At 34.9% G+C, this 14,186-nt stretch overlaps 1 protein-coding gene across 1 annotated transcript in view; it reads left to right on the forward strand.

Moving 5' to 3' along the window:
* PXDN (peroxidasin) overlaps positions 1–14,186 on the forward strand; it is an 84,391-nt gene that overhangs the window by 23,215 nt on the left and 46,990 nt on the right. The window contains exons 2-4 of the mRNA XM_064412047.1: positions 3,239–3,310; positions 4,962–5,033; positions 11,441–11,512. Of these exons, the coding sequence (XP_064268117.1) occupies positions 3,239–3,310; positions 4,962–5,033; positions 11,441–11,512 (216 nt within the window). The remainder of the gene's footprint in view (positions 1–3,238; positions 3,311–4,961; positions 5,034–11,440; positions 11,513–14,186) is intronic.

A 14,186-nucleotide genomic window follows, 5' to 3' on the forward strand; every position in this document is an offset into this window, starting at 1 on the left:
TTTGCTCTGAGCTCTTCTGTTCCCTGAAATCATTCTGTTATCATAAGCTGGATATGCTGTCTGTGCTATGGGAGCATGACATTTCAAGCCTGAGAAATGGAGCTTCTGTTTAGTATGGAATGGGTTTGGGGTTTTTTTTCCTATGATGGTATGACAGCAGTGAATGAAGTTTTTTGCTTTTTTTTTTTCTTCTACTAAATCTGATTTCTGCCAATTCTGTTGGATGCAATCTTTCACTTCAATAACTAGTCTTGCATATCTTTTCCCCTAGCAGTTGAACACTTGGTTTACAGAGATTTCCTCTGTTGTTTATGTGAATGATATATACCACACCCCCTAAACTAATGCATGCAATGTAAATTCTATTTCCTTTATCTGCTTGTTTATTATCTTGTTGTATACTGAAAATATCACAGTTTGGCAGATTTCTTCTTTAGAAATCTTCAGTGGTTATGATTTAAGTTTTACCTTCTTAATTTGTGAGCCGTTTAACTCTTTATATTAGGGGGATTTTGTGCTGAAAATTAATGAAAATAGTTTAAGTGAACAGTGAGAAATGTTATTTCCTTTGAAGAAGGAAATATTCTTTGAAAAAATGGACCAAGATATAATCCTACATTTTAGTAAGATTAACATTGTTTTTTTCTCTCCAATTTTAATGTAATTGACTTTGAACAAAACATATACATTCTTTATAATTTTTCTTACAGATACAAAATATACAGAAAATTTGTGTGCTGTGCTTTATTGCAACTCCTTTTTCTCATATCTTTGTGTAGAATGAAAATGAATGGGTAGAATTTCAAACTTGATGTGTTCTTTAGCGACTTCATATGAGAAGGGCAATAGTGTTAGGAGTTGAGATAAATACCACTATATATGATATTACATGCAGCTTGGTACTGCATGTAATTACTTTGCTTGGTGCTCCTAATCCCCAGTTATCCTCATGAGTTACTGCAGAGTAGATTGGATACATCAAAATGGGGTTAATTTTGCTGCTGACCCAGTGCTCTGGCTCCTTGCTTGTGTTCATAAAAGTTAAATTTTTATTTGTTGTCTTTGTGCCGATGTAGGGAATAGGTCTGCCTGTCATATGGATTAATTTACATTATTTTATATCTTAAAAAAAGGGTTTTAGGAGCTAAATATTGCTAGTTGTAATGGTAGTTTGAGGCTTTTGAAAAATACTCAGTTTCCAATATTCCATTCAAGAATATTGAATTTTTGCACTTTTGAATATTTTAATCAAAACTAAAAGGCTCCTTTGGAATACAGTAAACTTTCAGATAATCTAGAAAAATCAGGAAAAGTAAAGTGGTATGTCATGTCCAATGATTCTTTCAGAGGGATCTGCTGTATCTTCTCTCAGTGCAGGGTATGACATTCCATGATTGTTTAGAATATCTTGGCACCTGAGGTTCAGAGGCAGCGTCTCCTTCTCATCAGGAACATATATGTATGACATAAAACATCTGATGAGCAAAACATAATGCTCTTAAAGTAGAACTGAAGAAGTGCTTTTGTGAAGAACAAGTTAGAGCTTTGAAAATCTGTGCTTCCAAATCTGGAAATCCTCAATTCACTGAGTGTTGTGTCAAGGGGCTGTCCAGCACATCTACAGGCAGTTTAACTACACATCTAAATAAGAGGCAGAAGTTTGCATCCCCCATTTATTCCAGTCACCGATAAAATATTTTGCTGGAGTGTAATGCAAACAGAACCACATGTCTAACCCTTTCCTTGCCATGAACAGTAGGCCACATCCTAAACCACTAATGTAGAAAAAGTCCTTCTGAGGCCATTATTCCAGAGCTGAATAAGTCCTGGTGGGTGGATTCATGAGAAGTGATGCTTAAGTATGTCCTTCATAAAAGGCTTTAGACAACTATACCTGTCACTAATGCAGCCTCAGCCAGTGGGGCTGTATGGGATTAGGATGCAGCTGATGTTTTGTCTGCTCTTCTGTATTTCCTTTGACCAAATTGCAGAGAGGCTTTTGTTCCCATATTACCTGTTAAAATGCAGAGTGTATTTGTTTTAATTGAAACCAGGCATGGTGCAAAGATTGCAGTTTTGACATGTTTATGTCCTACTTTTTGAAAGCAGTTGGTAAGTGTGTGTTCTAAGATTTGTGATCACAGTCTTAGATTTTACTTACTTTCCATTTGCTTGCCTTTTGTTTGCTTACCAGACACTATAAGGTCCTGGTGTCCTTGGTCTGTTGCTAGGGAAGAGGACAGACTTATCACCCTGTTTCCTTTCCCCTGGTCCTGCAGTCCTCCTCTCACCTCTCCCAAGAAGCCTGTCCATTTTGCTTATCAGGCAGAAAATTATTTCCTGGTTGTTTTGGGTTCTTTTGCATGGATTTTTTGCTGCTTCTGACCAGTTGCTTAAACCAATTTTGAGGTGCTGGAATACAGTAGCCAGACATGGAGTCAGGGGAGAGCAGGAGGTGGCAGAGGTGGGAAGCCCTGTTGCCTGCTCTCAGCAGAAGAGAGGGGTGACACTGGCACAGCCAAGGTGTTTCCCCACATCCCTGCTCCACTTCCAGCTTGCTCCCTGGCTCTGCTTTCTCTGCAGAATTTTGCTTGAGAAATAGATTTCCTTCTTCTTGGAGAACTTCTCATTAAGCTATAGAGCTAACAGGAAACAGGTGGTAGAAACATAGAAATAAATAAGAGAAAGTAAAATTAAATACGGAAATGTCTAGCTTCAGGCAGCTGGGTTTACATGTTTTAAAAGCAAGACAACATAGGGCACTTAAGCCTCCTTACTCAGAGCTAAAGAACTGAGTAGCTTAAAAGTCTTAACTTGTCTCTTCTTTTTCCTGATATTTTTTTTTTCTGATGCAAATGTTTCCATATCTGTTTAATTATATATAAGCATTTTTGTTATACAGTATTATTTAAAACAGCTTTTAAAATACAGGGACAATTCAATTTAGTGAAATACTGAACAACCCATTACAAGTTGCTTCACTGTGGAAGAGAACATACTTTATGACCACAGATTTAACTTAGATATACAGCCTTCAGCTGATCACTGAGGCTGGATTTGGTGAATCCTCTCCTAAACTTGTCAAACAGCCTTTGGATTTGTTTTGCTTTGGTCAAAAGTTGTGTTTTATGGACAGAGGCTGGTCAGTTATCACAAAAGACTTGTGCTTAATTCATTATTTCATATGAAAAAATACATAGATTTTTTTAATAACATATTTTTTTTTTTAATTCTACAGAGACCTGAGATTTAATAGGATTAAAGAAATCCAGCCTGGAGAGTTTAGACGGCTTAAAAACCTGAACACACTGTAAGTTCTTTTTCAACTCTAAGAACCTTTCCCTTTTGACTTAATATGATCAGTTTGATAATGTGTCATATTTGCTCACTTTTCACAGGTAAGTGGTGTCATAAATTGAAGCTGTAGCATTTACACAGATGAGAGAAGTGGGGGTTAGGACCAAAATATTTGAAGGCAAAACCACATGTATGTTTATCAAAATAAAAAGAAAATTATTTGCATACTAATATTTTACTGATACACTTTAATTGAATTTCATGAAAAAATGCAGACCATTATTATAAGATTTTTTTTTGACGTGGTGCTAAATTGTTTTGCTGGAATATCACATAATATACCATGGGGTTACAAGAAAGCTGTTCGAAGGCTGAGATGTGCAAAGGTGTTACAGTTACAAAATGTTTGACAAATTCTAATATTCTGAAGTTTCCTATTCTAATGTGCTTACCAGGACTGACAGGAGTCAGATGGTTTTGTTCCTACAGAGCTGCCTTTTACGGAGGTCTTTGTTTTTTACGATTGTGAAGAAAAGTCTTTCTAAAAGACCTTTTACATCCACTAATGCAATTAGTTTGAGTATTGTAATTTTAACTTTGTATCTCTTCTATCATTCCTTCAGGCATCACTTTTAAAACAAATGCATGCATGTTTCTCTTCTTTAATATATTACCAGGCATGTGGAGGAATTAAGATAGACAGTTATTTTTACTTTTAAATGTACAAAACTTATGATTGCAAATGTGACTGTTTCCCAGAAGACAAGTAGTGTATGAGCTGAAATACAGTAATGATGTCAGTGAGCTGTGGATCACTGTTTGTCTGCGGGCAATCTTGACAAATATCCTGACACATCTCTATATTCACACCAGAAGAAATGATAGGACTTTTCCTGGAATGTATATGTTCAAATCTGTGCTGCCAAGATATTCTTACTAACTGTCCCTTTTTTCAGTCTCCTTTGATCATACCTCAGTTTGCAGCTGATCCCCAGTTCTGAATTACAATTTCTGCCAAATATCCAGCTCGCGTTTTAACTGTCCAAATCACTGATCTGATATTCACAAGTCCCAAATAAAGACAGGATACATTAAGTTTGAATTCCCTTCTCTTTGTAAAACCAATGTATGAAGGATAAGTGCAAATCTGTGCACACACACAGCTGTATTCCTAAATGATGTCAAGGCCCAGTACACAAAATATTGCTAGGAAACATCTGGGAAAAGTCACTTTAATGCACTTGCTAGTGACAAATCTTTGTTTTTATCAGTTTTAAACTGATGTGTATACTTGATGCAGAAGGTTTTTTTCTCCCCTTCATCTGCATCACAGATAACTTCCAGAAACTACATTATTCAATTTCTAGGTGGGTCTTTTTGTTTTTCATTTGGATTTGGGGTTTTATTTGTTTATCTTTGTTGCTGTTTTTATGGGTTTGGGCATTTTAAAATTTATTTTTTTACAATTCTTTCTAATTTTTTCAGGTTTTCACCTGCAAGATAGTGGTTGAGCAGCTGCAAGCACATAACCTTTTTTTTATCTAACAGTTACTCTTAGGGCAAAAAGCATTTTCTATTTAATACTATATTGCCCCTGCTTTTACACTTTTTTCCCCTAGTGTTTCTTTATGTTAAAATAAGTAGTTGTTTATTTCTTTTTGTAGGCTTCTAAACAACAATCAAATCAAAAGAATTCCTAGTGGGGCATTTGAAGATCTTGAAAATCTGAAATATCTGTAAGTTAAATGAAATGTCGTTTCACTGTGTAATAGCTTCTTCAGGGAGAAAGTGTTTTAATCTGAGATGGTGATTTCTATCTGGCTGACTATATCAGGAGATAAACTGCACTGAAAGACTGTGAAATTAATTTATGGAGTGGGGGCCACTGTGTTTCTTTAAGTTGTTGCAAATAAAAGACTGCTATCTGTAAGGAATACATTTTAAAGGACTTACTAGTTGCTGTTTATTATATGCCACTTATCATTTAAAAAGGGATACGTTGAAAGGTGAAGGAAACCACCTGTTCAATGGGTCACTGAAATCTTCAAACAGGTACTTTTTGCCTTTTGAAAAGTGATTCGAAAGTAGCTAGTCCAAAGGTGGTGTCTGCAGAAGCTTGTAACTTACCTAAGCTTGTTAACTATCCCTAAATTTTTCACTGAATTCATAAGTGAAAAATTTAGTCAAACCCAAATATTCAGAGTATGTATATGATTTGCTGTTAGTTCTACTTCTTCAGTAAGCGCATATATTTTAAACCTAACTTCTCTCTTTTTTACCACAGTTATTAATTATATGAATAAACAAAAGGCATCAAAAATGTTATTTTTTGTGTGTATAATAGACTAAAGCTGCACAGTTAGTTGTCATGGATTCTCAGCTCTAGTTTCTGGAGACAACCTTATGCAGTGTCATTTAGAAAAGTTTCACTCCATTGTCTTGTAGTATTGATTGATGGTTACTTGAATGACATACAGAAGAATAAGGTCACATTGAGATTTCATTGCTTTGGAAACAATTTAGAAGCTGAATTTTCCATGCAGTTTTCAAGAATACATCCAGAAGACCTCTAAGGAGGTGGGAGCAGGGAGAGAATCGCATAAATTTGTGCAGACTGGTTTTCCAAGTTGTGCTTATGTTTTCTGTTCTCATTTTAATGTGTATTGTCTTTCAGTAATGAAATTGTTTAACCTCTACACAATAGGAGGGAAAAGAATATTGAACAGACTGTTGCCAATGAATGATTAAAGTCCATGATGATTGTATTTGTTACAAGGAGTTTCTGCATGATGGTTCTGGTAGTGCTGTACATAAGGTTTTACTATGCGAGATTTACTAAACTTCTTTCCATAGTCAGCAACTGTACAAAGATTTTTCTTGATTCTTATTACTTTTTTGTCTTCACAAGCTTGCCTTTTCCTAGGTGTAGTACTGAAGAAAAGCTTAACAAGACAATGTATTCGGTGAAAGAACAAAAAAAGATAACTTGAACTCTGATTCGTTTTCATATACATGTAGTAATGACTGTCAGTATCTATATTGTTAAGGGGAAGATCTTTTTATTTTCCTGTTGTTCCCTGGAAAATTTAAATATTAAGTCCAATGGGGTAATTTATTCAACTGAAGAGAGCTCTTTAAAGCTATACTTTGTTTTGAAAAAATAAACTAAAGGGTTTTTTGCCTGTTTCAAAGGCTGTGACAAATGTTTAAAATTTGCACCCTTAAAGTTACAAAATTTCTGGTACTGGTCAGGTTATCAATACAGAAGATTTCAATGTAATGAATCAATAATATTCAGCAGTGAAGGTTTCAGCTGAGTGAACTGAATGCTAACTGTATTCTGTGAAATGAAGGGAACAAATCAAAACATTTCTTTCCAATAGGATACACTGAAGTAGAAATCAGGGGGGAGAGATTGTGCAAAAGTTAGAAATACTGCTCAGAATGTGCTATTATAAAGTCAAATCACCTGGAAAAATTGAGATTTAGTATCAACTGGTCCTGTTGATATTTGCAAACCTAACTTTTACTGTCATGTTTCATAAAACTAGATCATTGATCTATAATGTTACTTCTGTTCTTATGACAATTTGTACTGGATTGCATGTAGTTCTGAAAATATATAATTCCCTGACTAATTTAAAAAAACCCTGTCATTTCTCAGTGTCCCTGATTCAGCAAAATGTGAATATATATAAATATAAAATCTATAACAATTAGCAACATGCATATATAAAACTAAGTAAAAATATTCACAATTCTATATTTTTATATAAAATACATAAAGTGTACCACAGCATATTTATTTTTTTTAAAGCCAGTCTCTGAGAGATAGATGTTAAGATCCATTCCTGTGTGACTACAGAATATCAGATTTTGTGCTTTCAAACAAAAATTTTTTTCAACAGGATCTAAATCCAGGGTTTTCAAATGCTTCTTTGTACTATTCCTTTCTGAAGTTGAGCTTAGAGTTTTATGAGGAGTGTATGTTACCAGAATTATCTGTATGAAGAACACATTTTGATGGAGAGTAATATTTTCTCAATTTTCTCTGCATTGAAAAAATTAATCACTGTAAAAGTTGGTCTTTACATCATAAAAAGAAAGCTGTGCACATAATTTAACCTTTTTTTAGGACTTTTTATTATCTTGTTCTTTATGTAATTGAAATTCTGGCAATTATAAAAGCAGTTCTGTGTGATTTTGCTGTGCTGTTTGTGGTAATAATTTGGTTTCGTATTAATATACTAAAGGTTGGAAAGAAAGAAATATAATTATTGTTTTGTTGTAAAAACAAGAGGGTACTTTTTTTTCTTCTGCTTCTCTGCTTTTCTGTCCTTACTCCATATACCTCAGTCTTGACAATAAAGCTCTTTAGTAAGCTTCCCAACCTTATAATATAGATGCAAGTAAATTTGTGGAAGCATGATAAGATAATTCTTCCTAAGCCTAAAAGTTGACAGTTTATTCTCCAAGAGAGAAGATAGTTGGGAATTGAAGGTAGGCACATTATTATTTCAACATGTAGAATACTAGAAGATTTGGAATCAGAAATGGAAAAAATTAAGATGAGTTAAAAAGGAAGAAGTCAGGAGGAGATATGGAAAAATATATAATATAAGTTAGCTATCACAAACCTTTCCAGATAAAGAGAACATGTATCAGACATTTACAGAGCAGTGAGCCAGAAGATAACATGAAGGAGAAGATAATATGAAGGAAGTGAAAGAGATAAAACTGGGGAATGAAATTAACTTTGTCAACAACATTGTATGTTCGCCTGGTATGAAATGCATAGATGAGGAAACAGACATGAAAGTATTACCATGAGCATATGGTAGATGCTAATTGAGACTGTTTGAAGTGTATCAGTTTCAGAAATGCCAACAGGGAGTATACAAGTTTTGTTTTGTGTCTGGTAAATGAAGCAATAGTGGTAGATTATGTGTTTGAGATTAGGTCTCAATTCCTTCTGTGCCTTCTGCCACTCTTGCTGTCTTGGTCATGTTACTTGGTCCTCTGGGCACCTCCAGTGGTCCCAGATCTCTTTTCTTTGCAATTCATGTTGCTGGTTCCACTGTCCTATGTTCATGTTCCTATGTAAACATGTAATTGGGTGTTTATTTATTTGTGAGATTTAACACTGCAATGCCTGTTACTTTTTGCCTTTTTTCCCCTCCAGTTCCAAACAAATATATCTGAATCTTACTTTCTTTGAATCACATGATTTTTAATATTGCCCATTAAAAAAAGAAAATAAGAACCTCCCAATAATATCCTCATAGACAATCTAGCAGGTTTGTTAATTAATTACTTTTTCCTCCCAAATTTTCTAGTAACTGATTACCTATTTGTTCATTTCCTAAGTATATGACCAGTACCTCTGATCTCTAGCAGCCTTGCTTGCATTTCTGGGAAAAAATGCTCTTTTTTTTAAACATTTCTAAAAATAGATATTATTAATTGTCCAAAAATAATTTAATATCTTAATAGAATATATCTTTTTTCATCTCAATCCACTGTTTATTCATCTCCTGTAAAATTCTAATATTCAGTTTTTAGGTAAATTAAATGATAAATCTTTTTTTCCATAATTGTACTACATTTGTTTTCCGATAATGTAACAAATAAATTTTGAGAATGTTTGTTAAAATTTAGCAGTGTTTACAATTTTTGTTAAAATTTAGCAGTGTTTACAATTTTTACTTCTATAACACTGTATGTGCATGCTACAATTTTAGAGGGACAAATTTTTTTTTGTGAATGATGCTTATTTGTACTTTATATTCTGTCATGTCTCTGTCCATTAGGCAAATAATTATGTGTTTTTCTTTCTGTTGTCCTTAGTGAAATAGCTACACAATTAAATGGAAGTCTGGTTAACACATTTGTCATAGAACATGTAGCCCTGAGGTTGCTGGGGTTTCTCTGTGGAGGGAGGATATGGTTGACTGAAGTTGGTTGAGTTTCCTGCAGCTGAGGGTTTTCTGGTTAGAATGGAAAAAGCTCTCATTTAAAGCTGAAAACACAAAGTAAAGGCTCACTGCAGTGGCTCCGTAAGAACTGCTAAAGGCTGCTCCCTTCCCTGTAGTGTGGTGGCAAAATCTGCAGTACTGCAGCCATTATCCCAGTCTAACTCAACTCCAGTTTTCACACTCCTCCTTCTTCTGTCTGCAGAGACTAAATAAAAGTTATATGAATGGTTGTGGTAAAACTTAAAAAAAATCGGATTAATTCAGATTTTTGAATAAAATTGTTGAAATGCCAAAAGGAGATAATTAACTGAGGGCAGTTTTCAAAACTGTCTAAGCCCATTTGGTTCTCTGGTCTGACCAGAAGTTTAGTACTCAGAAATAAGAGAGATTTCCACACTGCCAAGTGGAATTAAGTGTATTAAGAAAGATAAATAACACTTCAGCTGATCAGTCCTCAAATTTTTCTAAGGAGTGAAAAGGTGTGTTTAAAATTCTCGGGGGGAAAATAAGATAGGAATTTAATATCAGAGAGGAAAATTAAGGAGAGAAAACTGTAATGACTGTGATCCTCAAATGAATTGGTAAATCGAGCCAAAACAAATATTTTAATACTCATTAAATATTTTTTTGTTCAAATAGAATAAAAACCAGTTCCACATATAAAATCACTGTTTTAAAATTATTTTCAAAGTTTTTACAGTAATTTCACATAACAGTAATTTTTTTGGTTTTAAATATTTTAAAAACCTCAGAAATTTTTACTTCCATGTTACCTATTCTTGGAAGAACTCTGCTTTTTTATTCAGGTGCATATCTATGTCAAAAAAGCACACAGGACTCTCTGTATAGTAATGTGTTGAATTGTCAGCAAGCAGTGCATTGGAAAAGTTGATTTAGATTCAAAGGAAGGATACTACTCCTTATTGTTCCCCAAAGCTGTCATTAGTTGAATATCAAATACATACAACTTCTTTCCTTGTTAGGGCCTATTGTGAAATGTTGCCCATTGTCACATCAGTGTAAAAACTGCCACCACCTCCAGCAGAGCCAGTATTTTTTCTGTTGCACCAAAAGAAGTTTGCAATATTTCCAGTAAGTTACTGAAAACTGTAATAATAGAAAACCCAAAACCACTACTAATAAGATGCCTGCTAATAAAGTCATTTGTGGTACAAAGTCTCTTCATCCCCTTTCCATAGAAACCCATGCCTGATTAACTGAGTTTCAAATCATTTGTCAAATAATTATGAAAAAGTTCTTAACCACAAACCTGTGCCTATCCTAACACAAAAAGAGCAACTGACGCTGAACCCCCAAAGTATTTTCATTTGCTGCCTCCATGCAGAAACTATAGTCATCAGCTAAACTGTGTGATTTTTCTCCAATACGCCCTCACTAAACCATCCTTGTTGCTAAGAGCATGATGAACATGAACACATACACTGATCCCCCCTGATTTATTTTAATTCTGTAAAAAAAGTTGTAGACAACACATGTGATCATACTGATACTGTGCATGTGTATTCTGTTTATATTATAGATTATCAATGGGGACCTAATGTCCATCTTCTACACAGTGATAAAACAAATATACAGTGCTGCTTTACAGATGTGATATCAATATTCTCACTTGTATTTTTTTGTGAATATTCCAAAGGTGACTCATGTGGAGTTACAGAAATTTCTCACTGTTTGTTTTCCAAGTCCAGTAAAAGACTCACTCTATCCTAATTTGAATATGTGCACCAGTATTCAAATGAGATATTTTAAAGAAAACAAGAGGCCAGTGCCATCCCTGGTGTGTTCTGGTAAAGGCACTTCTAATGCAATTCTGTCCCACTGAGATGAATTTATTTTGACTTTTGGCAAACCAATCAAGAAAACAAGGGACAAAAATCCAGTAAGTAGTGCCATGAACACTCGGAAGCCCAAGTCCATCTGGGTGTTAGCCTCAGGGCCTTTAAGGCCCAAGACTTTTGTCTTTTCTAGTAGTCATTTGGGATGAAATCTCAAGGACAGAATATTTTTATGTTTTTAGTTTTTGATTTGTATTATTTTTTCTAATATGTAGTTGAAAAACTGTCTTCACGTGTCAACTTAATTCTTCTTTTCCACCTTCATGTAGCTCTTGTTTGTGTACTAATATTACTGATTGTTTCTTGTTTCAGCTATTTGTACAAGAATGAAATCCAGTCAATTGACAGGCAAGCATTTAAAGGACTTGCCTCTCTAGAACAACTGTAAGTGCCTTTTCTCTTCTGTGCTGTCATCTCCATGGTTCCCCTGCAGAGGAAAAGTGCACGCCTTGATCCGTACATCCTACCTGCATGCTCTGCACGTCTGCATCCCTGGGTTGGGCAGAGAGCCCCATAATCATTTGCATGTGAAAAAACCACAATTGATCTCTGTGTCAAATTCCTCATTTCTATGTTTGTCTTTTATTTGTGATTTGCATTCCTGATGGCCCTGTACATTGTTACATAGCTTTGAAAAAGGAGAATTATTGTGGGAAATGTTGAAAACTAATGTGTATTGCTTAGGGATAGATTCTGCTTTCATTTCTGCAGGTTTTTATAATATCTCACTACCTTTCACTACAGCAGTTACTTTGTTTTATGCAGCATAACTGAAGCTGAATTTGCCTCTGCAAGTTCAACCCTCTTTTGTTATACTTTGAAACAAGAATAGTTTTTTTAATAAAAACCTTGCTATAATTTATGTATGTTAATTATTGCCACATAAAGATACACATGTTTAAAAAATAAGGAAGTTCATAATTTGCAATGTAGATGTTTCAGTAATGTCCTCCAGAAAGATCAATTAAAATCATACTTCTTTTCCTGTATAATGAAGAATAATTACTACTGAAAAAGAATGAAAAATACAGTCCTAAGCATGACAAAACCCAGTTGTATTGATTCCATTAAGTTCAACTATGTTTTGTTTTATAATCACTATAGGAGAGACATTGAATTGCTGGCATGAGAAGGGCAGTAAAGTGAGTGAAGGGGCTGGAGCACAAATCCTGTGAGGAGCAGCTGAGTGAGCGGGGGTTGTTTGGTCTGGGGAAAAGGAGGCTCAGTGGAGACCTAATTTCTCTCTACCACTACTTGAAATGAGGTTATAGTGATTTGGGGAGTGGTCTCTTCTCCCAGGTAACAAGAGGAAATGGTCTGAAGTTGCACCAGGAGAGCTTTAGATTGTTATTAGGAAAAATGTTTTAATGGAGAGGGTGATAAAGCATTGAAACTGCTTTGGGAAGCAGTGGAGTCACACTTCCTGGAAGTGTTCAAGAAATGACTGAATATAGCACTTTGAGGTCATAGTTTAGCGATGAACATGATAATGGTGCTAGGCTGATGGTTAGACTTGAAAATCCTAAATGTCTTTTCTAGCCTTAACAATTCTATTACTCTATGATCAGAAAGCATTGCTCTGCATTCATTGTGATAATGTTGAGACAAAGGAAAAAGCTGTAAATGTGTAGTTGTTTCACAGTTTGACTACCAAGTAACAGTAGTAAACCGATGGGAGCTGAATATAAATTTTTAAACTCCTGAAAAGTATCATTGTATTACAAGTGTTCTGTACATACCAGTTGCCTTGTTCCTGTAAACCCCTAATGGTAGAAACAGAGTATATATTAAATAAAATGACACTTCATATGGGTACAAAATCATACATGCTTCTTTTAGAGTGAAATAGATGCCTTTTGAAGGAGGAGCTTCTATGTAAAACAGAAATGTTAATTATAAAAGGTATATAAATATGTAATTTTTTTCCTTAATGCCTTTCTCTTCCTTCTCCTTTACTCTAGAAATTATTACTGCACCATATTGACAGCAACTGGTAGGGCTTACTTTTATGCTAATAGCAATACATAATTTCTGTGTAGAATTTGGAATACAGAGGCCCGTTTACTGAATTACTGATATTTCCAAAATAGTGTTTTTCCCTGTGCCAAAAGCCTCAAATGCTGCAACTGGCAATATTTGTCCTTTTTTCTTGTGTTCTTTTTTCCTGTTGTTCTATGTTATTACTGAAAAACAGAAATCAGTTTGGAATATTAACATCTTCTGAATGCACTTTTCCTCTTTGAGGCAGTTAAAAGCCTCTCTGCCCACAGTGATGTCACACTGTATCAGCTTCATCTCAAACTTTTGAGACATCCCCATTATTCAGTACGAAATTGAGATTCAGACTCAGGGCTTAAGTCTCATCTGTAGCTGGGAAGATTGGAAATGGAGCATGGCAGAGTCACTGCTCATTGCCTGCCTGTGTGCCATGTCAGCACCTGCAGCTGCTGGGGAATGGGGGCAGGTACAGAATTTTAGTGCTCATCTGCTTCTCCTAAACACAGAGCTTGCCAGGAGGGAAAATAGGAACACGTGAAGCCAGTGGCAGGCACAGAAATAAATTTAATGGAGAGTACACTTTGAGATTTTTAGTTTAGGAGAGATTTGGCATTTATGCATCTTTAGCATAAAAATATGTTCTGACTCTACGGGGTCTGTTTTATCACATTAGCTTTGGACAAAAACTGCTAACAAGACAAGAGTTACCTTTGGCAAACAAGTTTCTAAGTGTCCTAGTTTCAGTTTTGAACTGTATTGATGGTACTGAATCAATGTTTCTGCATTTGAGGTCTCTGTGGCCACAAGTTATTGAACACATTTTGCTACTGGTTGTGTTAACTCAGCCAAATGCTGTTCTCAGTGCTCAGCAGAGTTCTCAGAAGTAGACACTGTGGACCACATTTCAGGGAATGACTTGTTTCACAGCAATTTCTTCTACTCCACTGAAGCAGAATTCAACTGATAGTTGCTTTTAAAAAATACCTGAATAGCAAAGTAAACACATTTTTGGTGATTGATGTTGTTGCCAGAAAATAAATGTAGTTAAATGTAATTAAAT

The sequence above is a fragment of the Passer domesticus genome, chromosome 3 (genome assembly GCF_036417665.1).
Source record: "Passer domesticus isolate bPasDom1 chromosome 3, bPasDom1.hap1, whole genome shotgun sequence".
NCBI lineage: Eukaryota > Metazoa > Chordata > Aves > Passeriformes > Passeridae > Passer > Passer domesticus.